Below are 26,959 nucleotides of genomic sequence, written 5' to 3'. Positions count from 1 at the left end.
TCTCTATAATGGGGATAATATACCCCCAGGGTTTTTGTGAGGATCAAACGAGATAATACTTGTAAAGTGCTTTGCAAACCTTAAAGCTCTATACAGATTTTTAGCTATTGTTATACAACTAATTAATAAGCTAGTCTTGTGATTACTCTTGTAATTTCTGTAGGCTCTCCTATTCTGCCTTCTCCCGTGCTTCTTTCTCCACAAATGACTGAATCTGAAGTTTATAGTCATATCCTGTCTTCTGTGTTAGCTTTCTATGAGACAAGATTCTCTGCCAGATGACTTTCTTCCCAATCAGGAGAAGGGCAGTAATTTTACTTACTTAAAGGAAGGAGAAATCTTCCCATTTCCCAGATAGCTGCCATCTATGGTGTTTCATGATTAATGGGAATACAATGGGCCTCCTTAACAAGGAGTCACCTGTCTCCCACACAGAATTTGGAGAATTTTAGAAGCTTGAACTTTGATCCAAAACTGCTTTTTAGAAAAAAAAAATCAAATAGAAACCAAACCAAATATAAAACTTGAACAGAATCTTTAAACTCATAGAAAGGGCTTTTAAACATGGGACAGCACTTCACTGAAGGCAACGTTGACAGATCTCCCAGGCCCCCAGAGTGGGCCACCAGGGCCCCTGGTTCCTAATTCCGTGGCCCTCCAGCCCCAAGCCTGCGGCTTCCAGCTCACCCACCTTCTCTATGGTCAGTTCTGCTTTTTGGTCCATCCCACCTGTTACTCTGTGTCACCAAAAATCTTTTCCCAGGACAGCTGAGAAGGCTCTGGAGGGAATCAGAAAAGAGAAACCATTAGAAACACGATCCCATCAGCTGACTGACCTGTCACCTTGGAGCCAGGCTTGGGGGTGGATTGGAAGGTTGGGAGGGTAGGGTTGAAATAGAAAGAACCTGGCAGGACTGTTACTTTAAGGCAAGCAGAGAGCAGCTGTTTTCAGTCTCCATGGGAGATTCAACAAGAGGGAAAAGGGCTTAGGATACAGCATAAAGGACTTCAGTTAAACTTGAGAAAGAACTTCCTGGCAGAAGAGATTTTTAAGGAAAAGGGGAGGTGACTGAAGAGGGCTTTCACTGGAGATGAAGTAGACCACCAGCTTCCTCATCCTCAATCAGAATATGGTGATTGATTAAATATATTCTTATTGACGTAGAGGCAAGAGGATAAGCTAGGTGACATTAGGAGGTTCCTTCTGGCCAGAGAATCTAGTAGCGGTGATGGTGGCACAGAATGACCCCTTTAAAAGAAAACTCAGTTCTCTTGCCCTATGTGGCTCAGGAGGAGGACTGTTGTAAAGGTGTCTTCAATTAAATTTGATCCACTTCATTTCTGTCCAGTTCAATTTGACACAGAATAAACGTTTATGTGAAGAGCACTGTGATACATTTCAGGTGAGCAGAAGGTGGTGACAGAGGCATACAGAAATGAAAAATCAAGTAATCCCTGACCTGAGGAGTTTGCAGTCTAAGGTGGGGTAGGGATATGACATATATAAAAGTAAGGAGGGTTTGATAGAAGGTAGACTGGGAAAGGCACAGAGAAACTGGCAGAATCAGCATACCAAAAGATCTCAACAGGCTGGAATGATGACCCGAATCTGATGAAATGAAAAACGGCTGGGAAAAATGTGAAGTTCTTCATCCGGGTTCCAAAAGTCACTTGCAGCAGTACAGAATGAGGGAAATATGGCTAGAAAGTAGTTCAAATGAAAAAGACTTGGGTGTCTGAGTGGCCAGCAAGCCTGATGTGATATGATATGATATGATATCAGATGGCATGACGTAATATAATATAACATAACAATATAATGCAATATAATGTAATATGATTTAATATGATTTAACATAATAAAACAACATAATATAACATAACATGACATAACATAAGCTCAATACTCAAGTGAGGACGAGACATCAGCCAAATAGCAAATGCAAGCTTAGGCTGTATTAACAGAAGGTCGTGGGGTCATAGATTTAGAATGGGGAGGAATCTTCTAGTCATTTACTCCAACAGTCTCATTTTACAGATGGGGAAACTGAGGCCCAGAGAGTTTCAGTGACTCGCCCAAGAAAAGTCATGTCTGGAATGGAATGGAATAAACATTTATAGAGCTCCTACTATGTGCCAGGCACTGTGCTAAGTGCGTTTACAAATATTATCTCGTTCAATCCTCACAACAACCCTGTAAGGAGCTGTTATTATCCCCACTTTAAAGTTGAGGAAACTGAGGCAGAGGTTAAGTGACTTGCCCAGGGACACACAACTAGTAAATGTCTGAGGTCACATTTGAACTTAGGTTTACTTGATTCTAGGTCCAAAGTTCTATCCTCTGGCACTGAATTGGAATTTGAACCCAGGTCTTCTCACTCCAAATCTGTGGGATTTAGTGCCTCCTGCTGCCTCCCATTCTCAAAGCACAGAGTGCCAGGTTATAGTGATTTAAGTTGAATTACCTTTTTTCTAATAAGCACACATCTGGAGGATTGTGTTTAGTTCTAGGTACCGTATTTTATTTTATTTTATCTTATTTTGAATGAATGAAAAAGCATTTATTAAGCACTTACTGTGTACTAAGTTCTGTACAAAGTGCTAGGATACAAACAGAAAAAAGCGAGACAGCCCTGACCTTCAAGACACATAAAAGAAAGCTCAGCTGCAGAGCAGATAGGAAGTCCTGGAAGTCTTAAGGGTGCAGTGGTAGGGTGGATAATGATGATGATGATGATGATAGCTAGCATTTTTATAGCACCTACTATGTGCTAGGCACTTCACAAATATCTCACTTGATCCTCACAACAATCTCAGGGGTAGGTACTTTTATTACCTTCATTTTACAGTTGAGGAAACTGAAGCAAACCGAACTTAAGAGATTTACCCAGGGTTGCACACCTAGTAAGTGTCTGAGGCAGGATTTGAACTCAGGTCTTTTGAACTCCAGGCCCAACTCTCTATCCACTGCACCTTCTAGCTCAATAGCAAGCCTCAGAAGGTACCACATTTTGCAAAGGACAAGTAACAAGGTGGAACAGGTCCATAGGAAAGGATGAGATGCCATGCTAAATTCATTTCAGTTTAACAAGAATATATTAAATGCCTACTATGTGCAAGGCAGAGATAAAAGGAGTAAATGAAAAATTCTCTGCCTTCAAGGAGCTGGCATTCTGTTTACAACATTTAAAGAGCTAAATAAATAAACTATAATTTGAGGAATAGCCCATCCAAGAGAAATGGATTAAAATTTAATCTTTATAATTTAATCATCAAATGATTTCCACAGTCCTCTTCCAGCAGATGTAAGGGGCTCATTCACCTTTTCATGTCTGATTTCTATATTTTGTTGTTGTGTCCCTAAACACATCTAGCTGTGGCTTAGAGGTTCAGGCTGTTGTTCCTTGGCCCCATACCCGCAGCCTAGGTGCTTGGAATGTTCTTAGAGAGGAGGGAACTGGACAAGAGCATATGAATATTGGCAGATGGCCAGTGCCTTCTTGGTTTCTCCTTGTTCCTCCAGGAAGACAACTCCATTCTATGAGGATTTGTTGACAAAAAATGAGGATGCTTAGGAACTGATTCACATGATTTGCGGGATCATAATTACCATCTTCAAGCATAGGAAGACCTGTCCTGTAAAACAGACATTAGACATGCTCTGCTTGGCTCCAGAGGGGAGAGCTAGGAGCTCTGGGTGAAAGATGCAGAGAGGCAGAATCAGGCTTGATGTATCTGACCGGTCGGAATTGTCCAAAAATAGAAGGGGCTGTCTTGTGAGGTAGTGAGTCCCCCATCGCTGGAGGTCTCCCAGTAGATCTCCAGTGAAGATCACTTCTGTTTAGGGTGTCAAGAGGAGGTTCTTGAGAGATCTCCTTTGAGATCTCTTCTAACACTGAGCGATTCAGTGATTCTATGAAGGGCTCGTACAAAACTCAGGAATTGCAAACCCCGAAGCCCTATGCAATTCTGAGAGGCAGTGTGCATAGTTGATGGAGAACTGACTTCAGAGTCAGAGTCAGTCGTCTCTGGCAGATATTGGCTGTGTGACCCTGGGTAGGTCACTTAACTCCTCTGTGCTCCCGGGTCATCTCTAGACCATGAGCTATAGAACAGGTAAGAGGGAGTCTCCTCACAGGTGAATTCCCTATATCAGTGAAATTGTACTAAAAAAAAGAAACAAACAAAAAACCCTCTAGATAATTGTTAGCATCTGTCATTATTACTGGGGCAGCTAGATGGCTCAGTGGATAGAGTGCTGGACTTGGAATCGGAAAGACTCATATTACTGAGTTCAAATATGGCCTCAGATACTTACTAGCTGCATGACCCTGGGCAAGTCACTTAACCCTGTTTGCCTCTATTTCCTTCTCTGTAAAATGAGCTAGAGAAGGAAATGGCAAAGCACTCCAGTATCTTTGCCAAGAAAACCCCAAATGGCGTCAAGAAGAATTGGACATACACCAACAACAGCAGCAGCACTATTATAAATTATTTATTTCTTACTACAATGAACTATTAATACAATTATTAAAATAAATAAAAATAATTTAAATTATTTCAATTCTATTATTTAAAATTATTTAAATAATTTAATTATGGTTTGTTATTATAAAATCATGATTACTATTTACAATAATATTATTGCTATTTTTTATTATTACAAGGGAAGGAGAAATAGTGAGGCATTATGGCTTAGGAAGGGCAATGGATTTGGTGTAATAACAATACCTGGCATTTATATAGCACTTTAAGGTTTGCAAAGTGCTTTACAGTCATTATCTCATTTTATCCTCACAACAACCTCGGGAGGAGGGGGGAGGTCCAATGATTATCCCCATTTTACAGATGAGGAAACTGAGGCAGACAGAGGTTAAGGTAGGTAGCTAGTGTCTGAAGCCCCATTTGAACTCAGGTCTTCCTGACTGCAGGTCTAGCACTTAATCCACAATACAACTTAGCTTCCTTTTATGACTTTGAACAAGTGATAAAAATGACTTTTCTGGGCCTTGGTTTCCTTATCAGCAAAATGGAGGAGTTGGTGTCAAACCCCAGGGCTTCTTAACTTTTGTGTGTCAGAACTAACTCTTTACCAGCCTGGTGAAGCCTAGGGACCCCTTCTCTGAAGAATGTTTTTAAGTTTGTAAAATAAAATACAGAGCATTATAAAGAAAGACAATTATATTGAATGAATTATCAAAATATTTTTTAAATAGTCAAGATCATAGACTCCAGGCTAAGATCCCCTGGACCGCTAAGAGCCCTTCCATCGTGAAATCTTATGATCTAGGTCATCCTACGATTTAGAGCTGGAAGAGCCCTGAGAGATGATCCGGACTGACTCCCTTGTGTAGAGGAGGAAAAGGAAACCCAGAGAGGTTGTGACTTTCCCATGATTTCCCAATCAACTGTTTAGGGGAATGATGTTGGTATGAGGGGAGTTTGGTGGCCATTGGAAACTGACCTAGGCTTTATCACAGTACCTGGCACTTAGTAGGTGCTTCATAAGTATTTGTTGACCGACTGACTGATTGATGAGCACAATGTTTGGAGAGTGGATCAAGAGCTGGGAAGACATGGGGGAGGGGTCTGGAGACGAGGGGTAGTGCTGACTATGGCGGCTGTTGGGGTGTGTGTGGGGAGGTGTTTGGGGCTATTTGTATCAGTCCAGGCTGTTGTTCCCCAGCTGTCACCCATCATGTAGCAGGATAAGAACAAGTATAAAGAAGCTTCGAAAGCAGGTCCAGCCTGGCGCTGATTGTCTCTGTGCTGCCAGCTGAGCTTGCTCTGGCTTCCTATCCCTAGAGAAGGTGCTGGGGGTGGCTCTGGGCCTATGTAGCAACCTGCTTGTGATGGCCCAAGAGATATCATTGTTGGTTGGGAACACTCTACTCCTTCCCAGCTTGTGTCCCTCCTGCACCTTTCCTAGTCCCTCACCTTACACACTCTCCATTCCAGCCAAACTCAACCTGCCCTCCCTGCCCATGGAGAGCACATGCTCCTCACCTCTATCGATCAGCATCCTTCAAGGCTCACCTCCTCCCATAGTCTTACCTGATTGCTCTAGCTGGAAGTGTTGCTTATTCACTCCTTCCTCATATTTTCCTCAAACATTTTGATCTCTCCTTTACTTCCCTAATCTAACCGAACCTAACCCTAACCCTCCCTTGTGTTCATTACACTTACCTGTGTCTAGGCCATATCTCTCAGTAGACTGGAACCTCCAGGAGGTCAGGGATGGTTTCATTTATTCATCTCTATACTGATCAGCACCCACCCTGCAACTTAAAGTCTTCGACAGTGATACAGGAATACTGAGAGATTATGGTTTATTAGCAAGAGCCAGAATGTGTCAGGGGCGGGGCTTGAACCCCAGGTCTTCTGAACCCCAACTTCAGCTCTGTGCCCAATATGTTGCCTCTCAATGCTGTGTGTTTTGACTTTGTATCCAAGTGCCTGAGGACATAGAGCCTTGCATATAGTGGGCATTTAATAAATGTTTTGTTGACTTGAATTTTTCTATTTAATTTTTTTTACTCAATATTATTCTTTTTTAGGTCTCAGCCCAGCTGTTGTTATTCCATTGTTTCAGTTGTGTCTGACTCTTTGTGGCCCCATTTGAGGTTTTCTTGGCAGAGATACTAGAGTGGTTTGCCATTTCCTTCTCTAGCTCTTTTTTTTTTTTTACAGATGAGGAAACTGAGGCAAACAGGGTTAAATGACTTGTCCAGGGTCACATAGCTAGTAACTGTCTGAAGCCAGATTTGAACTCAGAAAGATGAGTCTTCCTGATTCCAGACTCAGCACTCTATCCACTGTGCCACCTAGCTGTCCCAGCTATTGTAACTTAATAGCTCCACCCAGTGACAGAGAATAATAGTCTGGCTGTTAGAACAACCTCTGGGCCCTTCTATAGCACTGAGGGGTTCCTCTTCGTTGACACCTCCTTCCTTTCCCTCCCCACAGATAAAGCAGTGAAATTTATCAACAAACCAGCATCACGTCCTGAGGTGATTGTCAGCCCTGGGGGACAGCTGGAGCTGGCCTGCGAGGTGTCCGAGGGTGGTGGGACTGTGGTGTGGAAAAGGGAGCAGAAAGAGGTGAAGAAGGACCAGAGGACAGAGATCCACACCCAGGGCACTCGGCGGACCCTCATCCTTCACCGGATGACCCACGGTGACCAGGGCACTTACAGCTGCCATGCTGGGGATGACCATGTCACTTTCCATGTCCGCGTTCAAGGTAAGAGGGAGACAAAGAAGGTCCTTGGTGGTAAAGGGGAGGTGTTCCAAGAGCCCGGGTGACCACTCTTCCCTCCCTCCTTCCCTCCCTTCCTTCCCTCCCTGTACTAGAGGTATTGTGGTCCAATGGATAGAGATCTAGCCTTGAAGCCAGGAAGACCTAAGTTTGATTCCTGTCTCTGATACATACTGGCTGTGCAACCCTGGGCAAATCGCCTAAGCATTCAGGACTTTGGGCAGCTAGCTTAAGACTATAGGCGCAGAGAAGGTCCTGAACTGTATTGGTAAAAGGAGTTTCCTCGCTCCAGGCGATCCCTATACCAACAAAATCAAAGGAGTTAACATATACAAAGTACTTTATAAACTTTATAGTGTTGTTATTGTTATAATGATTATTATTAATGACGGGTCCTGTCTCTGTTACGCTCCCCTCACTATGTGCCAGGTTCTCAGGATATGATGAAAAAAAAAACAAAAAACAAAAATAGTTCCTGCCCTCAAGGCGCTCACATTCTAGTGAAAGAATCTCAAAAACAGGCCTCATTTTGGGCAGGTGTCATGGCTAAACTCTTCTCAACCAGCTTTTTCCTTCTTAGCCTGTGGCCCCCTGGGCCAAATCAGGTCAGGGGCTGAAAGCAAGGAAACCAGCTATTACTAGGAGTCATTAAGCAGGCAATGGGCAGATAAGCATGTGAATAGGTAGGAGTAGCTGTGGGGTAGACTGGATGTTAGCTTCCCCTGCAACGTCTAATGTCTTTCCTGTCCCTGGTATCTCATTAAGTCAATAACTTCAACAGATTCTACTCTCTTCCAACCCCTCAAACCAAGGAAATCCCAATCTGAATGGGGAAGAGAGGATAAAAGAAGGGAATTCCATTCCAACCAGATCCACTATGGGGGGGCGTCCTGTTCATACACAGCTATTTAAAGTCCCTCAGACCTGGTTCTAGCCCTGCCTCTGATCACCTGTCACTTTTCTCTTTCCCTCTCTGAATTTCCTCATCTATAGAATGAGGGCGTTGGACTAGCTGATCACTAAGTTTCTTTCTGGGCCTGGCATTTTATGTTCTGGGATCTAAGATTTCTTCCATCTCTGACAATTCTATGTGTTAAGTAAAGATCCCTTCCATCCCTAGGTCTACTTATACTACGTCCCTTTTTATCTCTACGATTCTTACTATTTATTGAAATCAGAATGTATAGAATGGAATTATTCCTACGAGTGCAGACCTAAGGACCTAAGGAAGAGACAATGAGTTCTAAAAAGAGGGTGATATTATAAGGAGAAAGAGCCAGGAAGCCCAAGCTTCTCTATTTCCCCCTTTCCCATTGTTGAGCAGAGTTTGGGAGTTGGGGTGGGGTGGGGGACAATGTGCTGGATCTTATTGGGAAAGGACATAAGACACAAATGATGTAGGGAGGAGAGAGATAGGCAAGAGGTCTGAATCTGACCTGGTCTTGGGCCACTTAGAAATGTTGCCTCTTTTCTTTCCCAACCCTCTGCCTTAGAACCCTCATCAGTATTTGCCAAGGAGCAGCCGGGACAGAATAAGGTGCAAGTGGTGTCTGGGGAAAGTGCTACCCTGAGCTGTGAGGTGACTCAGCACCAGACGGATGTTACATGGTTCAAGGATGGGAAGAAACTCAGCTCAAACCAGAGGGTGCATGTGGAGGCCAAGGGCCGGAGCCGACAGCTGGTAGTGCAGCAGGTGGGGAAAGCAGATGCTGGAGAGTACAGCTGTGAGGCCGGAGGCCAGAAGGTCACCTTCCACCTCAGCATCAAAGGTAAGTGGCCTTTGGAGTGGGGGGAGTCTCATATGCGTCGTGTTGGTGATGGCAGCAGTGGAAAATAACCTGGAAACTTCAGGGCTGCTCATAGGATGACAGCTCTGTAGCTACAGCCAGGTCTAGCGCCCTCATTTTATAGATGAGGAAACTGAGTCTGAGAAAAGGTAAGCGACTTACCTAAGGCCACACAGCTAGTAAGTATCAGAAGCAGGATTTGAACTTGGGTCATCCTGACTCCAAGCTCAGCACTTTGTCCACTTCCCCTCCATATCCTCCAGCCATGTCTTCATCCTGTGTACTTCTCTTGCCCTTCCCAACCCAGGCATTTAACCCATTATTAACACAACCAGCAGCCTCTCCAGCCTTTTCATGTAAAACAAACCAGAAAGGTAGTACAGAGTCTTCACCTTATGCAACAGATTTATTCAAGCAAAGTTGGATTCATTCTATGGGAGCGGAGCCAGTTTTCTTATTGCTTCCCATTATAAAATCGAATGTGTTCCCACAACCATTTTGTCTTAAACTCCTGTCTGTTCACTTGAAACTTTTCACGAGGAAGGAATTAAAACAATATATAGACCTGCGTCACTTTGTCTTTGCATATCCAGACCTAGCATCCTTTCCTGCACATAGTAGGTGTTTAGTACATGTTTGTTCTTTTGGACTGAATTATAGTTCACTAACAACCTTCTGCCGCAGACAGCAGGCATAGAATACAGAATGTCCATTCTGGAGGGGATCTTCGAGATCACCTGGACAAATTCTTTCATTTCACAAAACAGGAAATTGAGGAATTGAGTGAGGCGGCTAGGTGGTTCAGTGGATAGAGCACTGAACCTGGAGTCGGAGAGACCTAAATTCAAATCTGGTCTCAGATATTTACTTAGATGTGTGACCCTGGGCACATTACTTTGCCTCATTTTACTCATCTGTGAAATGGGGATAGCCCCTACTTCCCAGGGTTGTTGTGAGGATAGACTGTGATAATATTTACGAAGTACTTTGCAAACCTTAAAGCACTATATAAATGCTAACCATTACCATTCTCGTTATTATGAATCATTCCTACTTGCCTCTTACTTTGTAATGTTTTTAGAATTTTTGGCATAGTTCTGGCCCTGGGATTCTCCCCTGATTTCTCTTATCCAGCCCTTAGAAAATTCTCCCACATCAGGGGCTCCCACATTTGTGTTCCCAGAACTCATCTCTTTCTTTTTTTGTCTGGATAGTTACAGCCGGCTTATAGTCTCACATTTCAGCAGGAAGTACCAATGTCTGCCATTAGGGTATTCTGGTCTCAAAACTTATCTCCATAATTTTGCTTTCTGTGAAATGAATTAGGATCCCGTGTTCTTGATTCTGTGTTTCATCCCTTTTGCAGAATCTGTGATTGTGTTTGCCAAGGAGCAGCAGACACAGAACAAGGTACAGGCCATGGCTGGTAGCAGCGCCACCCTGAGCTGCGAGCTGGACCAGGCCCAGACAGAGGTGACCTGGTACAAGGATGGGAAGAAACTGAGCCCCAGCCAGAAGGTGCACGTGGAGGCCAAGGGCCGGGGCCGGCAGCTGGTGGTGCAGGAGGCGGGGAAGGCTGATGCTGGGGAGTACACCTGTGAGGCCGGGGGCCAGAAGGTCACCTTCCATCTGGATGTCAAAGGTCAGCCACCCAGGGGGAGAGGGAATGGAATGATGTCTTCTGATTCAGGTGTGAATGTGAGTGTGTGTGTGTGTGTGTGTGTTTGTGAGTATGCAGTTCTACACTAAGATTTTTTGGAATACCCTGTATATCTTCTTAATGCATATCAATAGCCACCACCTCTCTGCACACTTTTTTACCTATCATGTTTCTTTAATTTATCAAAACCTAAAACTGCACAAAGACTTTTGAAACACCCTGTTTATTCTACATAAGGAAATCTAGGAATCAAAGAAGGGCAGGTATGGTAGAGAGATTTTGGTTGACTATCCATGGGGACAGAAGCAGGAATACTTTTGTCAGCAGAGTATGCTATAGACCAGTGCTTCTTAAACTGAATGCACAACAATGAAAAATTAATTAAAAATCAAATGTGTAAAAAATCCAAGGTGATTCTGGTGACGCTTTCCCATGTTGCATCGAACAACTTCACTGCAGCCTTGGTCATGAACACAAAGCATGTGCACTTTGCACTGTGCATGCCCTCAGGCCATGCAGTGCCAGTAAATGATGCCAAAAATGTGAAAAGGGGTGAAAAAGGGGTCGTGAATGGAAAAAGTTTAAGAAGCCCTGCTATAGGCATAAAGAGGATATAGATGAAGAATCGCCAACCATAAGCCTGGCACAAAGATAGATGTTATAGGAGTCATGGAAGACTTCAGTTATCCAGACATTTAATGGAGCTCCCTCTCCACTAGAAGAGGATATACCATTTATTGAAAATTTCTTTTTTCAAAGGTAAAAGAACTAACAAGGGGTAACTGTGTTCTGGATCTGATTGGGAAAATGATGGGAAACTTGGGGGAAAGTGACCATTCCCTCTTAGAGTTTGTGAGAGAGCAGGAAGGAAAGCTGGACGGAATGTGATGTGAGCTCCAGATTTTAGGAGAGCAGATTTCAAAGGGTTCAGAGGAAACATCCCATGATTAAAATGCTGTAGGGGAAGTCAGCCTAGGAGCGATGAGAAGCCTTCAAGAGCAAAATTCTGAAGATACAGAAATACTTGAAATGAAAAGGGGAGTTGTCAACCAATAAGCATTTATTTTATATTTATATGATAAATATTTATATAGTAGGCATCTACTATGTGCCAGTCACTATGCTAAGCACTGAAGAGGCTAATGTGGATGTCCAGGGAGCTCTCCAAACCCCTTAGGTGATAAGAACCCATATATAAAAGATGGAGGCAAAGGCTTGTAATAAAGGATGACTAGAGAATATTACTCTAAAAGCTGTATGCTAAAGCTCACAATGAGTTTTTTTAATTTTTAAATTCAATTTTTATTTTCAGTTCCAAATTCTCTATTTCCCTGCCCTATCTGTTGAGGAGGCAAGAAATATGATGCCTATTATACATATGAAATCATGCAAAATATTTTTACTTTAGCCATGTTATGGGGGAGGGGGCAAGAAAAAGTGGAAAAAATATACTTCAATCTGAACTCAGAGTTCATCATTTGTTTCTCTGGAGGCGGACAGCATTTGCTCACAATGAGTTAATGGTGATGAAGAACATTAAGGACAAAATAAAAGATTTTTTGGTTGTTTTTTCTTTTTTTTTTTTAGTTGCTCTGTGGAAAACAGGAGGCTTCTGGGGATGGGGATAACAACTGATAACAGAAAGAAGGCAGGGCAGCTCAAATCATATTTTGATTCTCTGCCAAGGAAACTGACCTTCAAACTGGAAAAGACAGAGCAAAAGTGGCTGATGGAGAGATAATAAATAAACAAATAATCAAATAAGTAAAATTTAAAAACTAAATAAAGAGGCAGAAAGAGAGCACATGTGTGCCTCGAATGAGTTCAGATCACCTTGACCAAGTGAAATACTTTTTCTGGTACTGAAACACCTGGCAGATGCAATTGCAAAATTTGAAAGACTGTAGAAAACAGGAAAGGGACTGGAGAAGGGCTAGAGGAGGGAAAATGAAATTTTAGCAAAGCTTTTGATGAAGTATCTCTTGATATTCTGTGTAAAAGATGGAGAGATGTGAGGTGGGTGTTAGTGTAAAAAGTAGAGACAAACCCAGTTGAATGTCAGGACCCCAAGAGTAGCCAGTATTGGCTGGACATCACATGGGCAGCAGTTATCCAATGGAGTGTGCCAGGGACCTATGCTTGGCTCTGAATTGTTTAATATTTTTATTTATGACTCAGATAAAAGCATCCATAGCACGCTTATCAAATTTGCAGATAAAATCTGGCAGAGATAGTGAACACACAGGATGGACCATGTCAAGATCCAAAAAGATTCTGATAGGCTAGAATCATGGGCTAAATCTAGTATGATGTAATTTAGTCATGTAAATCACATTTTAAAATACAAAACCTTACACTTGGGTTCAAAGAGTCAAATTCATAAGAACAAGATTAGAAAGGTGTGAGAGATGGAGATGAGAGAGAAATTTTGGGGGAAAAAAGATCTAGGGATTTTGATGGACTGAGAGCTCATTACAAGTCAACCAACAGTATCCCATGGCAGCCAAAAAAGCTAATTCAATCTTGGTCTGTGTTAAGAGCAGCATATTTATCAAGAATAAGATGGTAGTAGTCTTTCTATGTCCTGCCCTTGTCAGACTATCTGGAATATTGCATTCAGCTCAAGGCATCACATTTTAGGAAATATAAAATTAGAAGGAATCCATAGGCAACAACTAAGATGGTGAATGGCCTTGAGTTCATCCCTCATGAAGACTGGCTCGAGGAATTAGGGATATTTAGCTTGGAAAAGAGAAAAATCATGAGGAATATGATCACTGTCTTTGACCATTAAGTGAAAGAAAAATTAAGCTTGTTCTATTTGGGCCCAGCCCAGAGGGTAGAACTAGAGACAATGAGTAGAAGTCACAAAGAGATAAATTAGAATTTGACATAAAGAACAAGTTCCTGAGAACTAGTTATCCAAAAGTGGAAGGTGCCATCTTGGGAGGTTGTGGGTTCTTCCTCATTGGAGGTCTTCAAGCAAAGGTGAGATGATAACTTCTTGGTTATGTTGTAGCAGGTATTGTTTTTTAGGTCTAGGTTGTACCAGATGGTCTCTGAGTTCCTTTCTGCCTCTGCAATTCCATTGTTCTGCAATTTATAGCTCTGGATGTCTTCTTGTCCTCATCCTACTAGCCTTAGGAAGTTCTCCTGCCTAGGGAGTCCTTCTGATCTTGTTCTTAGAGTTTCTAGAACTCAGCTCTTGTCTTTTTTCATGCAAATATTCATTGTCTCATAGAGCTGGGCTGTAGAATCACACTCCACCAGAAGGTGTCACTCAGAGTACTCTGGTCTGATTATTATTTCCAAAAATTTTCGTTTCTATGAAGTGAACCAGTTTCCTGTGTGGTGGGTCCTTGACTCTTGTGTTCATCTTTTTCCCAGAGTCTGTGGCAGTGTTTGCCAAGGAGCAGCAGACAAAGAGCGAAGTACAGGCCGTGGCTGGTAGCAGCGCCACCCTGAATTGTGAGGTGGCCGAGGCTCAGACAGAGGTGACCTGGTACAAGGATGGGAAGAAACTGAGCCCCAGCCAGAAGGTGCACGTGGAGGCCAAGGGCCGGGGCCGGCAGCTGGTGGTGCAGCAGGCGGGGAACGCAGATGCTGGGGAGTACACCTGTGAGGCCGGGGGCCAGAAGGTCACCTTCCGTCTGGATGTCAAAGGTCAGTTGCCTGGGATAGAGGGTGAAAATGTCTTCTGATTCAGAGGGGGTGTGTGTGTGTGTGTGTGTGTGTGTGTGTGTGTGTGTGTGTGTGTGTGCATGCGTGTGTGTGAGACAGAGAGAGACAGAGAGAGAGAAAGAAGAGAGATAGACAAACAGACTGACCGACAGATAAAGAGAAGCACAGATTGGGGCAGAGATGGAGAGAGACAGAAACAGCTGCTGGGAGGAGGTCCGGAGGCTCCATGTGCCTAGTCATCTGATCGACATAACAACTTGCCAGGCATTTGGTCCCTTAGAAATAACCCTGCTTCCTTCAACCCCTCCCCACCACAGTCCTGCCTCTTGCCTCAGTGTCCCCAGTCTTCTTCTGCCATTGTCTAGAAATCTCTGATGCAATGGCTGTGGGAGGCTGAGGGGAAGGAACCATAAAACAAACGAGGGCTTATTCTAGAGTCAAGTTTTCTATTGGCCCTTATGTTGAATAAATGAGAAAAATGTAGCAGCAGAGACTTTGGGCTTTATAGAACTGATGGGCGCAAGCAAGGATGGAGTCATTCTATAAAGTATGTCAAATTGTTCTGCTGTCTCCCGTTAGAAAACCAGATGTGTGTTGCCACACCCAAAAACAGAACAGCAATCCCTAGTCCATTGCATTCTAACTTTTTATAAGGAATTAAGACAGTATTCTGTTCTGCAGCATGCTGGGTATTATAGTATGACAATGATGTTCTACCTACTAACAGCAGTCATAAATTCGTAGAGTGTCAGAGCTGCGAGGGCCGTATGATAGTGAATCCCTAAGAGGGGTTAAGTGAATTGTCCAGGGTCACACAGCTAGTAAGTGTCTGAGGCTGGATTTGAACCCAGGTCTTCCTGACTTCAGGCCCTTCAATCTAGGCATTATGCCACCTAGATACCGATAATATAGTACATAGGATCTCAGAACTGGGAAGGCTTAAAGAGGTCAGCCTGTCCATCTCCTAATTTTACAAAGGAGAAAACTTATTAACTGTATCTCCTGGTAATTTACCATTCTCTTATAGTATTTCTTAGAGCTTTATAGTAGACTCCTCCTAATTTCTTTACACCAGCCCTTGCGACAGTCTCCCACATCAGGTTTCCCTGACTCTCATGGCTCCTAGTGCTCACCTTTCTTCTTCTGTCAGAATAACTGCATTGTCTGAGAGAGCAGAGCTGTAGCCTCACACTTCAACAGAAGGTGCCAGGGTCTAACCTCAGGGTACTCCAACAAGAAAATTACTGACTTCCAAAGCTTCACTTTCTGGAAAATGACACATTGGCTGTGATGTGTCTTTGACCTGACGTGTTCGTCCTTTTCTCAGAGTCTGTGGTGGTGTTTGCCAAGGAGCAGAAGACAAAGAACGAGGTACAGATTGTGGTGGGTAGCAGTGCCACCCTGAGCTGTGAGCTGGCCCAGGCCCAGACAGAGGTGACCTGGTACAAGGATGGGAAGAAACTGAGCCCCAGCCAGAAGGTGCACGTGGAGGCCAAGGGCCGGGGCCGGCAGCTGGTGGTGCAGCAGGCGGAGAAGGCAGATGCTGGGGAGTACACCTGTGAGGCCGGAGGCCAGAAGGTCACCTTCCATCTGGACGTCAAAGGTCAGTTTCCTTGAGTCTGGGGAACCATAATGCCTTCTGATTCAAGTGTGCGTGTAGATGTGTGCATACATGTGCAGGTATATATGCACAGGTATACATGTATGTGTCTATCTGTACGTACATGTGCATTGTGTATACATATATATGTGCGCCTGTTTAACCTAGAGGAAACTCTGGGGCTGTTTATTGTACTTTGTATGTTTTTCTTGACCTGTCTCAAGTCATTCAGTCTGTTATTAACATCACTTTCTTCTTTCTCTGATCTGTTGTTGTTGACCTGGCTTTGATGCCATAGTTGTGAGGAAATAGGAGGGAAGGGACATAGGAACATACAAGCAGAGCCAGAAGGGACCTTGGAGGCTAATGAGTCCAGCCCCTCCAATTTATAGGTGAGTTAAGTGAGGCAGGGATCACACGGCCAGTAAGTGTCTGAGGCTAGATTTGAATTCAGGTCTTCCCGACTCCAAGTCTAGTGTCCTTTCTGCTCTATCATGCTGCCTCCCATACAGGTCATAAGACTAGAGGGGACCACGTCCTAGAATAAAAGGCATCATTTGCTGTAACCTGAATGCAAAATGAATTGGCATAACTAATGTACACACATTGTCTGCTTTTTGGAACAAATGTGGCCAAAGTTGTAGTTTTTCTATAAAGCCAATTTAGTTTTCCTAACAACACCCAATAAATCAGACAAACACACAGACACACAGACACACACACACACAGACACACACACACACACACACACACACACACACACACACACACACATCCAAGCCCACTGAGTTAAGGTTTTTGGTAATAAAGGGATTAAAATGACAACTCACATTCTGAGCATCATAGAACACCAGAGACTCTCTGAGACTGGATGTAGGATGACAGTGTGATCACTGGAAGGGATTTTACACATTCTCTAGTCCACACCTTCTCCACCTCACTGTAAACTGACCTTGATGAGTAGATCCCCCTACCTTTTCAACATTCTTAGAATTTTGTAGTGAATTCCTGGCTCTGGAATTCCCCCTATATTCCTCCTACCAGTCCATTGGGAATTCCTGCCGCATTAGCAGATCTATTCAATGCTACCCTTGTAGTTCTAGGATGCCAGGATCATAAGGGACCGTGGAGGTCATCTGGTTCAACTCACTCACTTTACACATGAGGGAGCCCAGATGCAGGCAAGGTTAAGTGATTTGTCTAAGGTTATACAGAAAGTAAGTTATAGTGGCAAGGTCTGAACCCAAGTCTTCTGACCCAAGGGCCAGGGTTTTTTCCACTATACCCCATTGCCTCCTTTTTGAAACTGTGTTCATCCCTTCTCCAGAATCAAAGGAAGTGTTTGCCAAGGAGCAGCAGACTCAGAGCAAGGTGGAGGCCGTGGCGGGTAGCAATGCCACCCTGAGCTGCGAGCTGGCCCAGGCCCAGACAGAGGTGACCTGGTACAAGGATGGGAAGAAACTGAGCCCCAGCCAGAAGGTGCATGTGGAGGCCAAGGGCCGGGGCCGGCAGCTGGTGGTGCAGCAGGCAGGGAAGGCAGATGCTGGGGAGTACACCTGTAAGGCTGGGGGCCAGAAGGTCACCTTCCGTCTGGATGTCAAAGGTAAGCTGCTCTGGGTGTTGGGGAGCAGAATGCCTTCTGATTCAAGGGCGTGTGTGTGTGTGTGTGTGTGTGTGTGTGTATTTGGTTTTTGTGAAGTGAACAATTTGGATTGCAAACAATCTCAGTTTCCTTTTCTGTAAAATGGGGATAATAGGAGCAGTTAGGTGGCGCAGTGAATAGATCTGTGGCCTTGGAGTCAGGAGGATCTGAGTTCAAATCCAGCCTCAGACACTTAACACTTATTAACTGTGTGACCTTGGGCAAGTCTCTTAACCCTGATCGCCTCTCCAAAAAAAAAAAAAAAAGCAAAAAAAAAATGGGGGTAATAATAGCATCTACCTTACAGGGTTGTTGTGAAAATCAAATGACATAACATTCGTGAAGTGTTTGGCAAATATTAACGTGTTATATAATTGTTAGTTACTATTATTATTATCTCTAAGGTGCCTTCCAGCCCAAAATCCTGTTGTCACCTGGGACCCAATATCCTCCATTGACTCTGGGCTCACACTGACCAGGTCCAATCCTAGAGGCATAATCAGAAGAGACTCAGTTTCTTTCTTTGGCTCTTTATGTCCCCACCCCAGAGTTTTACTCCAGGAAAATTTCCAAAATGAAACTTACAGCTTATGTTTAGATTTCCCCAAATATGGATAACAGAATCCCTGACAGCCCCAAGGCACACAATAAAGATGCTGGCTTTGGGAAAACAGCAGTCCATGTACGGATGCAGAAACAAACAAAGCCCTCAGATAGCCCATCAGCTGCTCCTCTAAAGAGAAGCACTTTGCAGAACTGCTGGACAGCCAACCAGGCCCCTTTGCCAGAGCCCTCGCTGTCCAAGGAACTTGCAGCAGTATCTGTATTAGGAAGGTCCAGATTTCTTGTGTCCTCTTCACCACAGCACAGCTTGAGTGCAACCTTGGGGCTGCAGGCTGAGCCTCTGTTGATCACTCTCTTCTTTCTCCAAGAAGAACACTACAGTGTTGTGAAAATCTTCCTCTGAGCTCAGGAACTCTGGAAATCAGAGTTACCCATGAAGCAACTCCGAAGGATGGTACTGCCCAAGAAATCTCCCTTCTCTGGCTAAAAGGGTAGATTCTGGAATCAATGTGCCTAGGGCAGGGGTGGGGAACCTGAGGCCTCCAGGTCACATGTGGCCTTCTAGGTCCTCAAGGGTGATCCTTTGACTGAATCCAAACTTCTCAGAACAAATCCCCTTAATGAAAGGATTTGTTCTGTGAAACTTGGACTCAGTCAAAAGGCTGCACGCAAGGACCTAGAAGGCCACATGTGGCCTCGAGGCTGCAGGTTCCCTACCCCTGGATTAGGTAGATTGCTAGGTAGGGAAGGGTATTCCCTACTTGGTGCTTAAAAGACACATTACTCAAGTTGTAAAGAAGAATTAGAACTAAAGGGAAAAACTATGAGAAAGAAAAAAAAGAGAGAAAGAAAATAGTGTGCTTCAATCTGCATTCAGACTCCATAGTTCTCTCTCTGGATGTGGATAGCATTTTCCATCCTGGGTCCTTTGAAGATGTCTTAGATCCTTGCATTGCTGAGAAGAGCTAAATTTTTCAGTTAGTCATTGCACCACATGGCTGTTACTGTCTAAAACGTTCTCCTGGTTCTGCTCACTTCACTCAGCATCAGACCATACAAGTCTTTCCAGGTTTTTCTGGTCTGCCCACTCATCATTTCTTACAGCATAATAGTTTTCCATTACATTCATATACCACAACTTGTTCAGCCATTCCCCAGATAATGGGCATCCCCTCAATTTCCAATTCTTTGCCACCACAGAAAGAGCTGCTATAAATATTTTTGTACATATGGGTCTTTTTCCCATTTATATGATCTCTTTGGTATACAGCCCTAGAAATGCTATTGCTGGGTCAAAGGGTAGCCTTAGCATATCTTCTGGGCTATTCCCACCAGCCTAGAGGAAATTCTCCTGAAATAAAGGATACCCTTGATCATGCTCTTACAATCCCTAGAGTTGTAACAAAAGGAGCTATGGACTTGGACTCAGGAGGCATTGATTCGAATCCCAGCTTTTGTACTAATAAGCATCTCTGAGCCTTCATTTTCTCATCTGTAAAATGGGGTTACATTGGGGGTATAGTTAGGATGTACTTTATAAATCTTAAAGTGCTGTGGAAATGAGAATAATTATGTTTTTTTTGCCCCTTTTGTCTGCGAATAATAATAGTCTGGTTCAAAAATTGTAGCCTCAATTTCTATATAGGGTACCAGTGTCTAATTTTGTATTCTGGTCTAAAAATTACTCATCTACAAAATGTCAGTTTGTGGAAAGTGAATCAAGTGCTCCGTGGGCTATATCTCTGACTCCTGTGTGTTTTGCCTTCCCTTTTCTAGAACCTGTGGTAGTGTTTGCCAAGGAACAGAAAACTCAGAGCAAAGTGGAGACCGTGGCCGGTAGCAATGCCACCCTGAACTGTGAGGTGGCTGAGGCCCAGACAGAGGTGACCTGGTACAAGGATGGGAAGAAACTGAGCCCCAGCCAGAAGGTGCACGTGGAGGCCAAGGGCCGGGGCCGGCAGCTAGTGGTGCAGCAGGCGGAGAAGGAAGATGCTGGGGAGTACACCTGTGAGGCCGGGGGCCAGAAGGTCACCTTCTGTCTGGATGTCAAAGGTTAGCACTTTCTGCATCAGGAAATTATAATGCTTTCTGTTACAGGTAGCTGGAAGATTTAACTATGGTCTAGAAACTCTGGGACTGCTAATGTCTCTTCACTCTATAGTTTCTTCACCTGTCCTCTTATGGTACAGTGGAAGAACACACTGGATTTATAATCAGAGGATGTGAGTTCAAATCTCAGTACTCCCTCTTATTGCATCTAAAACTTAGGTTATACACCTGCCATTTGTTTGGACCTTGGACCTCAGTTTCCTCATCTGTACAATAAAAGGCTCAGACAAGGTGATCTTTAATTCTCTTCTAGCTCTACATCCTAGGAACCCTTATCAATATGTCATCTGTACTCACTCTTCTGTTCATCCTATCTCATTGTTTCGAGGTCTCTGATGCCTTGATTGTCGGAAGCTGAAGGAAGGGACTGTAGACTAACTAAGGCCCAGGTCTAGACACACAATTGCTATAGTCTTTGTGCAAAGAAAATCAGGAAAGCAGGAACACATGCATTGTTTGCTTAATCAATCAATCAATCAACAGACATTTATTAGGTGCCTGCTGTGTCCCAGGAACTATGCTAGGTACCAGGATGACAGAAACAGTCCCTGTCCTCTGGAGGCTTACATTCTGCCAGCGGAGGCCTGTACATATACAATTAGATACAAATATAAAAACATAGATATGAGATAATTGGGGGCAGGGGGAGCAGAGGCACTAGTGGTTTATGGGGAGGCATCAGAAAGAGCTTCACGTGGAGGGTAAGGATTGAGGTGAATTTTCAAAGAAGTGAGGGATTTTAAGAAGCAAGAGTGAGGAGGGGAGAGCCTTCCAGGTTTGGGGGATAGATAGCTAAATGAAAGGCACGGAGATAAGAGACGACTGTAGAATGGATGAAGGGGAATACTGTAGATGAGGTGGAAAAAACAGGTTGTGGCCACGGGTATGCTGGAGGCAGCAGCTCGAATTGACTTGTGAAGGCCAGTTAATACATTTTCAAGGTGAGCGATTACACCTTGGAAATTGGCAATTGCCAAAAATCAGGACTTGATTTACTGTTTTGTTGATTTAAAAGGCGATGGAGGAAATGCTAATGATACAGATTAAACTAAAAGTTGGATCATGCATACATTTCTTTCCCCAGAGGACCCTGTTGTGTTTCAAGCACATCACTAGCTGACCAGTTGTGAAGGGCTTTGAATGCCAGGAGAATCTGTGTTTTATTTCAGAGGTGATAGAGAGCCACTGGAGTTTATTAAGTAGGGGAGTGGCCTGGGCAAGCCTGAACTTCAACAAAATTAGTTTCAGAGCTGTAAGGAGGATGGATTTGAAAGAGGGTCTCTGTGAGAGGTGATGAGGGCCTAGACCAGGTTGATGGCTTCAGGAGCAGAAAGGTGGGGATCTGATGGTGTACAGGTAGATGCTGTACAGGTAGAATCAACAAGGCCTGGCACCTGATTGGATATGTGGGAAAGATGGGCTCAAGGAAAGTTGGAGGCTTTCTGTAAAGTGAGTCCTTTCTAGTTGCCTCCTATGATAAAATCAGGCATGTATTCTCATATTTCAAAACAAAACAGAAACAGAAACAGAAATCCTTAGATTTCCTTAGGGCAGCTAGGTGGCTTAGGGGATAGAGCACTGGGCCTGGAGTCAGGAAGACTCATCTTCCTGAGTTCAAATCTGGCCTCAGACACTTCCTAGCTGTGTGACCCTGGGCAAGTCACTTAACCCTGTTTGCTTAAGTTTCCTCCTCTGTAAAATCAACTGGAGAAGGAAATGACAAACCACTCCAGTATCTTTGCCAAGAAAACCCCAGATGGGGTCACTGAGTCAAACACAACTGAAAATGACTAAACAACAATAAATTTCCTTAGAAATCTTTAAACTTTTGATTTTAAGGACAAAGTTAAGAGAGAAAATCATCCGATAGCATGCTAGATGATGTCCTGCCTATTAAAAATAGAACATAGAATGTCAGAGCTTAGAACATAGAACATTTCTATAAGAGTTAGAAGTGACCTTAGAACATTCAGTGTTAGATTTGGAAGGGACATAAGAACATAGAACTTGGAATGTCAGAGCAAGGAGAGATTTTGGAACATAGAATATTAGAGCTGGAAGCGCCCTTGGAACATGTAACTTAAAAATGTCAGCTGGAAGTGATCTTAAGAATATGGAATATTAGAACTAGGAGAAACATTAAAACATGGAATGTTAGAGTCTAGGAGGGACCTTAGAACATGGAATGTCAGAGCTAGAAGTGACCCAGAACATGGAATGTTAGAACTGGGAGAGACCTTGTAACATGGAATGTTAGAGTCTAGAAAGGACTTTAGAACGTGGAATGTTAGAGCTGGGAGGGATCTTTGAACATGGACTATTAGAGCTGGGAGGTGTATTTAAACACAGAATTTAGAATGTCAGAACAGGAAGGGACCTTGATTATTTAATGAAACTGGCTCTCATTATACAGAACAGAAAACTTGGTGGTTGTTGCTACTGGCTGTTCATTTTTTCTTTGAAACCTTTTAAGACTTCTGTAGTACACTCTTGGCTCTGGAATTTTCACTGTGCTCCTTTGAGAGAATTCATCACATCAGGGGTTCTCTCTTATCCTACCCTTTCAGTTCTTAGAACTTAACTCTTTCTTGTGGCTTCTCTTGTTAAATACATCTAACAGAGCTGGCTGTAATCTCACAATTCACCAGAGGGTGCCAGAGTCTAACATCTAGACTAAAAATTACTCACTGAGTTTCTGGAAAGTGAATTAGGGCCCAGTGTGGTATGTCTTTGACCCTGTGTGTTCATCCCCCTTCCCAGAATCTGTGGTGGTGTTTGCCAAGGAGCAGCAGACACAGAACAAGGTGGAAGCCGTGGCGGGTAGCAGCGCCACCCTGAGCTGTGAGCTGGCCCAGGCCCAGACAGAGGTGACCTGGTACAAGGATGGGAAGAAACTGAGCCCCAGCCAGAAGGTGCACGTGGAGGCCAAGGGCCGGAGCCGGCAGCTGGTGGTGCAGCAGGCAGGGAAGGCTGATGCTGGGGAGTATACCTGTGAGGCCGGGGGCCAGAAGGTCACCTTCCATCTGGATGTCAAAGGTCAGTGTCCTGGAAGGAGGGAGAATTTTAATGCATTCTGGGGTGTGTGTGTGTGTGTGTGTGTGTGTGTGTGTGTGTGTGTGTGTGACAGATACACAGACAAAGAAAGATACAGAGATAGAGACAGAACCTTGAAATTTTGAATTTGGAGTTACTCATATCCTCTTCTCCCAATGGTTTTCTGGATCCCCTCCATTGGCTAATTAAGTCTATTATCAAATTCACTTTTCTCATCCCCAGCCTTGGGCATTTCCACTTTACTATCTGGATTTCTCTGATGTTCTAGGCCCATAGATTAAATGGGACCTGTTCTACACAGCACCTAGTAGAGGTTGGGCCCTCAGGTGCTAAGTACTCATTATCCAGCACCTTCCACAGCTCCATCTAGTCCTTTGTCATTGGGACTAATGAGAGACTGAAGTACAAAATGGATCTCAATGAATCATTCAATCAAAAAGCATGTAAGTGTCTTCTACGTGGCAGGCATTGTGTTAAGACCTAAGGATAAAAGGAAAAATTAAAAAAAAAAACTGTTCCTGCCCTCAAGAAACTTACATTCTAAACAACATATACATAAATAGGCACATACAAGATATAGAGTAGATAGCAACCTTTCATTTTTCCATGAGGGAATTATATCTTTGGTGTGACAGCAGCTTGGTGGATTGTCATTAGCTTTTCCTTCCTAGGATGGTTGTCTCTGACCACAGGCATGCTTCTGGGATGCCATTGTGTGCTCAGGACAAAGAACAGCACTTTAATATTGATCCAGGAGAAGAATGAACCTGGTGAAATCTAGTCCAAACCAGCAAACACCTACTATGTGCAAAGCACTATGCTAGGCACCAGAGATAAAAAGACAGAAGAAAAAGTAGTCTTATGCTGCATTTCAAAGCCAAATAGAAGTGAATTTTGAATTCTTCATGGTTTTAGATTTTCTGTGCTGCTATTATGTTCCAGTAGTATGGTTAAATTGCATTGTTTGGGTGGGAATACCCAAAACTAATATTAATTATTTTTTTTAAATTGATGTATTTTGGGAAAGTTGGAGAATTTTTGTAGAATGAATCTGATTTTCTCATTGAATTTCATTATATAATTGGAGATGTGTCCCAACACATGAAAAGACCCCAATAGACCAAAAAGGTCAGCCTCAAGGCATGCTATCCATTAGAATTTTACCTGTTGAATGCCATAGCTCTTACCAAGAATTCATATTTTCTCTGAAGGATTTTTAGCACGTATTATTTTCAGAATTCTTAGTAGTTCCTGACTCAGAGCCCTCTGCCTTCCCCACCAGCAGAAAGCATTTTCTTAATTTCCAGACCTTATGTTGTAGACTCATGGAAGTATGGAACCTCAGAATTCTAAGGGACCTCAGAGGTTCTCAAGTCCAACCCATACATGAGCAGAAGTCCCCTCAACATCCCTGTCATATGTAGTCATTTAGCTTCTGCTTGGAGAGTGCCATTGATGAGGTACTCACTACCTACCAAGGCAGTTCTTTCCCCTTTGGGATAACTTTAATTGTTTAGGCAGTATCCCCACACACACTTTATACAAGGTGTCCCTAAAATCTGAGTGCAGTTTTAACTTTAAACAGCTTAAAATGCTGCTGGCACTTAAAATTGTTCGTCTGCAACATCCACACCTTGCTCTTGGTTCTGACCTCGAAGGTCTAGAATTGCCAGTCTGGTCCCACTTCCACCTTTCAGTACTTACTTGAAGACAGCAATCATGTCTGCCCTTAGTCTCCTCTTTTCCAAGCTAACCATTTCCAGTTTCTTTCCCCTAAATCCCTCAGTCCTCTCACTATCCTGGTTGTCCTCTAGCTTGTCAAGGTCCTTCTACATTGAGGCCCCCAGGACCAGGGGTTTGTTAGAGCTAGCTCAAACTAACAAAAACTGATTGTTAAATTTCCATTATGAGTATTTACACCTTGTTGTTGTCATTGTTTACTTGTGTCCAACTCTTCATTATGCCGTTTGGGATTTTCTTGGCAAAGATACTGGAGTGATTTACCATTTCCTTCTCCAGCTCATTTTACAGATGAGGAAACTGAGGCAAACAGGGTGAAATGACTGCCCAGGGTCACATAGCTAATAAGTGTCTGAGGTCAGATTTGAACTCAGGTCTTCCTGATTCCAGGCCTTGTACTCTATCTACTACTGAGCCGCCTAGCTGTCCCTAAAAATTTATACCTTGGAAGTGGGCAAATGCTGCAAATCCAGGCTTGATTTGTTGTTTTGCTGATTTAAGAAAGTAAGGGGGAAAGTATTAATAATGCAGATTAACCTTAAAAGTGTGTTTCTGAACAAGTACAAGATAGGGAGCCTTAATATCATTTAGTGAAAAGACTTGGGCAGCTTATAGAACTATAGGGCAGCCTATAGAACTAATGCAAGTGTGGGCTACATTCTTCACTTAATGCAAAGAAGTTAGTGTCTAAAATCAGGGAGATGACAATGTCCCAAGCCTCATCTCTCAGGCTCCCCACAGAATATTGTGTCTAGTCTGGGGCAGAGATTGGTGCTGGTAAATGTCAGTGGATGGTTTTGAATCCCCCCCCCTTCTATAGCTATTTACAACTAATAGAGTTAGGCTATAGTAAACGCCCTTTGTCATTTGAAGCCCTCCAGCCTGAAAATTTCATAACCCTAAGTAGTTTGTTTCAGTAAAGTGAATCAGTGATCTGTGTTATTCACTCCATTAAAAACAAAACAGGGGCAGCTAGGTGGCCCAGTGGATAGAGCTCTAGCCTTGGAGTCAGGAGGACCTGAGTTCAAATCTGGCCTCAGACACATAGCATTTACTAGCTGTGTGACCCTGGGCAAGTCACTTAGCCCCATTGCCTGGCCAAAAAGAAAAAAAAAAGAAACAAAACAAAACAAAACACAACTTGTTTATTTAGAGTATACTGACAATGGGTACTGACAGACATCTCATGCTATTCTCCTTCATTTATTCTATCCTTGTCACCAAAATGGACTGCTTTCTCCCCTGTCTCCATCTATTCCTTTGTTCATTCCATCTCCCTAGCCTAGAATGAACCCCTCCCTGCCCCATCTCCATCTGTTGATATCCTTTCTACCCTTCCTTTGAAGCCCAGCTCAGGTGCCATTTTCCCTGACCCTCTCTTTACACCTTCTCCCCAATGTGAAGTGTTCTCTCCCTCCTGAAATCCCTCCTGACACTTCCTGTGGGCCTTTTTTGCTCATGCTGTAATATCAGTTATTCGTTTAAGTGTCTTCCTCTCCCTACCCCCTCCCTCCCCAATTGGATGTTACGCTTTCTGAGAGAAGGGTCTGTGTTTTATTTATCTCTGTGTCCCCAGCACCAAGCACAGGGCATTCTATATTTGATGAATGTTTGTTGGATTACTAAATGAGTGAATGTGTTCCTTCACAACCCAGAGTTGCCTTTATTCTACCCAGTGCTACCGATTTAGACGGAAACAATCTGATAGTTCATTTGGATTCTCTGACTATCTTTTTCCTCTAGAGACCATAGTGGTGTTTGCCAAGGAGCAGCAGACACAGAACAAGGTGGAAGCCGTGGCGGGTAGCAGCGCCACCCTGAGCTGTGAGCTGGCCCAGGCCCAGACAGAGGTGACCTGGTACAAG

At 43.5% G+C, this 26,959-nt stretch overlaps 1 protein-coding gene across 1 annotated transcript in view; it reads left to right on the top strand.

The window, feature by feature from the left end:
- Positions 1–26,959, top strand: part of LOC114024241 (obscurin-like) — a gene marked incomplete at its 3' end in the record, with an annotated part of 134,013 nt that overhangs the window by 23,353 nt on the left and 83,701 nt on the right. Inside the window, 8 exon segments of the mRNA XM_027837253.1 lie at positions 8,751–9,026; positions 10,411–10,686; positions 14,092–14,367; positions 15,713–15,988; positions 17,313–17,588; positions 19,968–20,243; positions 23,061–23,336; positions 26,838–26,959. Coding sequence (XP_027693054.1) covers positions 8,751–9,026; positions 10,411–10,686; positions 14,092–14,367; positions 15,713–15,988; positions 17,313–17,588; positions 19,968–20,243; positions 23,061–23,336; positions 26,838–26,959 — 2,054 coding nt within the window.

The sequence above is a fragment of the Vombatus ursinus genome, unplaced genomic scaffold, assembly GCF_900497805.2.
Source record: "Vombatus ursinus unplaced genomic scaffold, bare-nosed wombat genome assembly UNPS02014820.1, whole genome shotgun sequence".
NCBI classification, from domain to species: domain Eukaryota; kingdom Metazoa; phylum Chordata; class Mammalia; order Diprotodontia; family Vombatidae; genus Vombatus; species Vombatus ursinus.
This window is presented reverse-complemented; position numbering and strand designations above follow the sequence as displayed.